Here is a 5,527-nt window from a genome sequence, read left to right as displayed (position 1 = left end):
ATCTTTGAGGAGCTGAAATGGCGGAAGGAGTGATCCTAGAAGGACACTTGGAGACTATATTGCACATGCAGTGCAAAGGCACTTCATATTGGAATGTGTTATTTTGGCTATTAAAGGTTGTAGTTTCAATCTATAATTAGGATTGCTCCCTTCAATTGGTCTTAGCACATCTCTCAATTTCATGTAAAAAAAGCTAATGGACCGGATTGGGTAATGCTCACCACTACTTACTAATATATTCACACAAAAAAACCACTAATTATTAATATTTGAAAATGTTTAACTATACATTTTCATTCAATATTGTTACTTTTAGGTACACTAATTAGATTCAGTAAAAAAAAATACACTAGTTACAAATATTTATTATCATTGATCTATACATTAATTATCATCCATATATTTTTTGTATAAAATAATTAGAAAGTAAATCTTTATTCAACTTTTTTTATGCAAAAGCTTTCTTCACCTTTAACTTAATAAAAATATCTTATAAATTTAATTTATTTCAAATTAATGTCAAATAAATACTGTTGTTTTTACTTTACGTATTATAAATCCTATAGTTTATGAAAAGTTGAATTCGAATGGAATTTGAATTTGGTCACTTTTCCCGTTTTCCATCCATGGAATATTTTATATGACATGATATGGACATTTGATGAATAATAATATCGCTACTAATTATGAAGATATTTCACGTTATTTCACGTTGAAAATCTATATTGGTTGTATAACAATATCAATAAAAAAAGACGGTGTGGTGACATATTTTAAATTATAATGAAGTATATTGATGAAAATTTTATTTGATCTGTTGGGACCAGTGTTGTCAAATGCCAGTCATGGCGGTGCCATAGCGGAAAGGCGTGGCGGTTTTTTGAAAAAATGCCACCGAATAGCGATGGTGTGACGGGTTGCGAATGACGGCGCCATGGCGGTCATGGCGGTTATGGCAGCATGGCGCAAATAGCATTTTTTTTTTGTTTTTTTTTCTGCTATAGGAGTTGGGCAGACCCGACCCAACCCTACCCGGTAAGTTAATCAAAAGCGTTGTCGTCCCCTCCCACGCAAGTTGAATTAGAATTCAGAACGCAGCCCTCCTCCAACTAAAAGTGCAACCCCTGCACCCAGCCGCGACCCCCCGTACGCAGAACGCAGCCAGCAGCAACGACCCCACGGCGGTGACGAGCACCGTCTTTTTCCTTTTGCTATTTGACACTCTTTTTACTTTTGACAGTCCCATTTTTATTTTTTTTTCTATTTGACACCACAATTTTTTTTGTTTAGTCCTCTTTTAATTGGCTGAACCATCATCCGATGCTGCTACTGCAAGTGCAACGAGGAAAAATAAGACAGACCCAGGCTGGAAATATTGTCATCCACTGGTGGAAGGAGAAACAAACATAATTGTTTGTAATTTCTGTGGAAAAATCACAAAGGGAGGAATAACCATAGCCAAACAACACCTGATTGGGAAGTCGGGTAACATTCCAGCTTGCAAGAAAACTCCACCAAATGTAGTCGAAGAGTTGAAGGAATATATGACTACCAAACAAAAGTGGGACCACTATACAATACTTCTGGCAGGGATAATATGGCAAATATAAGAGATTTTGAATTTGGTGAACCAATTGGATGTGATGGAAGTGAAGATTATGAGTTTACGGACTCTTGTAATGCTACTGCAAGAGCAAAGACAAAGTGTGGGACTAAAAAAGGACCAATGGAAAAAATTTGTAAGAATCCAGAAAATGCAATCAATCAGAGAAAAATGGAGAGGCAAATGAACATAAGAGAGTCAATGGATAAGAATGAAGTATTGAAGGTGCATCAACATATTTCTCGCTTTTGGTACCAAGCGGTTTGTCATTCAACCTCATTAAATTGAACAGCTTTGAGAATATGGTTGCAGCCATTGGTCAATATGAGCGACATTTGCCTATTCCTAGCTATCATGACATCAGAGTTCCACTCCTGAAGAAGGAAGTTGAATATACTGAAAATTTGATAAAAGGCCACAGGGAGCAATGGGTCAGGTATGGTTGTACTATTATGTCTGATGCATGGACTGATCGGAAACAAAGATGCATCATTAATTTTTTTATAAACTCTCAAGTTGGTACCATGTTTTGGAAGTCTGTTGATGGCTCTGATTTTGTAAAGACGGGTGAAAAGATTTTTGAGTTGCTTGATGCCACTCTGGAGGAAGTTGGAGAAGAGAATGTTGTTCAAGTTGTAACCGATAATGGGAGCAACTATGTTTTAGCGGGTAAGTTGTTGGAGGAGAAAAGGAAACATATTTATTGGACTCCTTGTGCAGCTCATTGTATTGATTTGATGCTTGAAGATATTGGGAAGATTCCCTTGATAAGGAAGACAATTAGAAGGGCAATTAATCTAGTTGGGTTTATCTATGCCTATTCTAGTACCTTAAGTTTGTTGAGAAATTTTACAAACAAGAGGGAATTGGTGAGACATGCTATTACTAGATTTGCCACTTCTTATCTAACCTTAGAAAGGCTCCACAAAGCGAAAGCCAATATTAGAAAGATGTTTACTTCTGATGAATGGACCTTGAACAAGCTATCTAAGGAGTTTAAGGGAAAAGAAGCTGCAAAGGTAGTGCTCATGCCTTTTTTTTGGAATAGTGTGGTTTACACTCTTAAAGTCATGGCTCCACTTGTGAAAGTGCTTCATCTTGTTGATGGTGAAACGAAACTAGCCATGGGATATATTTATGCAGCAATGGACAAGGCAAAAGAAACAATTATCAAGTCTTTCAACAACAATGAAAGCAAGTACAATGATGTGTTTGCAATCATTGATAAAAGATGGAATTGTCAGCTTCATAGACCATTGCATGCAGCTGCCCACTTCTCAAATCTAGAGTTCTTTTATGACAACACTGACTTGGAGTTTGATTTTGAGGTCACCAATGGTTTGTTTGAGTGCATTAAGAAGTTTGATTTAGAGGTCACCAACTTGGGACAGACTAGAATGCTGACCTAGCTAGGAGGGCTTAATGGAATTTTAATCACAAAATTCAATCTAGCTTTTATGGGCTAATTTCATATATACTTGCCATGATACTCTGCAAGCTCCAGCTCCATTTCACTTGCTTGTCTTGTACCATCTCCAGCAAAAACTCCAGCACCATATGGAGATCCTCCTCTTGTGGACTCCAAATTGAACATTCTAGCACCAAAGCTATAACCAATAGGAACATAAAGCATACCAAAACTATAACCAATAGGAACATAAAGCATACCATGGTGGACAAACTATGTGATTGTTGTCCAACTACAACAGTTGTCATTCAAACAATGTTAATTGGTTGAAGCTTATGTCAGAGATTCATGACACTTACTATTTTTTTCCCGCATTCTATGCACCAAAAGAAGCAAGCTTGTCAGCATAAGCATTGCCTTCACGGTAGATATGTAAAATTCTAAAACTAAACTTTTTAGTTGGATCTATACAATTCACCTAGCGGTTGTAAAGAGTCCAGGGGGCTGAAAAAGGATGATTATATAATGCACAATATTGAGAATATTGTTGTATGATTGTGTTAATCCTAATTGTATTGAGAATATTGCTACATGATTGTGTTGATCTTAATTGATTATATTTGTATTAATTCTGATTGTATGTATTAATTCTTATTGTATTTTAATTTTATTTTGTATCTTGATCTCTTGATTATTGGGATCACTTATTTTTAGGATAGATAGTTGTATCAGATATGTCTGGAAAAGCTATAAGAGAAATCTTAGTTAGGTGGTTGGATGACCTTGTATATATATCTATCGATTGTTTCTAATAGAGGTAGAACAACAAGGAGGAGGTGAAGCAAAAGCTAAGGAGAATGAAACCCGAGACGTCGCTGAAGATCAAGGACGAGGTGAAAAAGCAATTCCACGTCGATTTCTTGGCGGTGGCTCGATACCCCGAGTGAGTGGCCAACATTGTGTCGATCCCTTAGAAAGATGGGATGGTATGAATGTGTGTGGACAATCGGGACCTGAATCGAGCCAGTCCCAAAGATAATTTTCCTCTGCCACACATCGATGTCCTCATAGACAACACAGCCAATTTCGCTTTGTTTTCCATCATGGAGGGTTTCTCAGGCTACAATCAAATAAAGATGGCACCAGAAGATATGGAAAAAACCACGTTTGTTACCCTGTGGGGAACGTTCTGCTATAAGGTGGTGTCTTTTGGGCTCAAGAACGCCAGGGCAGCCTATCAACAGGCTATGGTGGCTTTGTTCCACAACATGATACACTGAGAAATCAAAGTTTACGTAGACGACATGATTGCCAAGTCCATAACTGAGGAAGAACACCTCATCAACTTGCGAAGGTTGTTCGAGAGGCTTAGGAGGCATCAATTGAGGTTAAACCTCGCTAAGTACACCTTCGGGGTCAAGTCGGGAAAGCTGTTGGGTTTCATCGTATGTCAGAAGGGGTGCATGTGGGGCAACATGATTAGTCGGGAAAAAGAGAGCGAGTCGTCTACTACTTGAGTAAGAAGTTCATGGCCTGTGAGATGAACTACTCCCTGCTGGAAAGGACATGTTGAGCTTTGGTATGGGCGTCCCACCGACTAAGATAGTACATGCTGAGCCATACCACCTGGCTGGTATCCAAGATGGACCCGATCAAGTACATATTTGAGAAGCCCGCTCTCACGGGGCGGATCGCTCGGTGGCAGGTTTTGCTATCCGAGTTCGACATAGTCTACGTAACCCAAAAAGCGATAAAGGGAAGCGCCTCGGCGGACTATTTAGCTCAGCATCCTCTCAATGATTATCAACCCATGCATCTTGAGTTCCCAAATGAGGACATCATGGCCTTATTTGAAGAGAAGCTAGAAAAGGACAGGGACAAGTGGATCGTGTGGTTCGATGGAGCATCTAACGTTCTGGGCCATGGTGTTGGGGCGGAATTGGTCTCGTCGGACAATCAATGCATACCTTTCACAGCCAGACTTGGTTTCGACTGCACCAATAACATGGCTGAATACGAAGCATGTGCCCTGGGTGTCCAGGCAGTAATTGACTTCAACGTCAAACTGCTCAAGGTGTACGGAGACTCGACACTGGTGATTCACCAGCTAAGAGGAGAGTGGGAAACTAGGGATCACAAGCTAATACCCTACAGACCTACATCAAGGAGCTGGCTGAGTTCTTTGATGAGATCTCTTTCCATCACGTTCCTCGAGAGGAAAACCAGATGGTGGATGCACTCGCCACTTTAGCGTCCATGTTCCAGCTGACACCGCACGGAGACCTACCATACATTGAGTTTAGGTGTCATGGCAGGCCCGCATATTGTTGTTTGGTAGAGGAGGAGTGGGACGGTAAACCTTGGTATTTTGACATCAAGCGATACGTTGAAAGCAAAGAGTACCCACCGGAAGCTTCCGACAATGATAAGAGGACGTTAAGGAGGTTGGTGGGGCCGATTTCTTTTAAAGCGGGGGCATAATATACAAGAGAAACCATGACATGGTGTTGCTCCGA

General features: G+C 39.8%; 2 protein-coding genes across 2 annotated transcripts; both read left to right on the top strand.

Annotated features, from left to right (window-relative positions):
- The first annotated feature begins 1,905 nt into the window (after nt 1-1,905).
- On the top strand, nt 1,906-3,012 carry LOC100805742 (uncharacterized). Its single transcript, XM_003537089.1, has one exon. It carries the CDS (start codon nt 1,906-1,908, stop codon nt 3,010-3,012), a length of 1,107 nt encoding a protein of 368 aa, XP_003537137.1.
- A 1,641-nt stretch (nt 3,013-4,653) lies between these two features.
- LOC102667986 (uncharacterized) lies at nt 4,654-5,262 on the top strand. Its single transcript, XM_006589824.1, has one exon. The coding sequence runs from the start codon at nt 4,654-4,656 to the stop codon at nt 5,260-5,262; it is 609 nt and encodes a 202-aa protein (XP_006589887.1).
- Nucleotides 5,263-5,527: the final 265 nt, after the last annotated feature.

This window comes from Glycine max, chromosome 10, assembly GCF_000004515.6.
Source record: "Glycine max cultivar Williams 82 chromosome 10, Glycine_max_v4.0, whole genome shotgun sequence".
Classification (NCBI taxonomy): Eukaryota; Viridiplantae; Streptophyta; class Magnoliopsida; order Fabales; family Fabaceae; genus Glycine; species Glycine max.
This window is presented reverse-complemented; position numbering and strand designations above follow the sequence as displayed.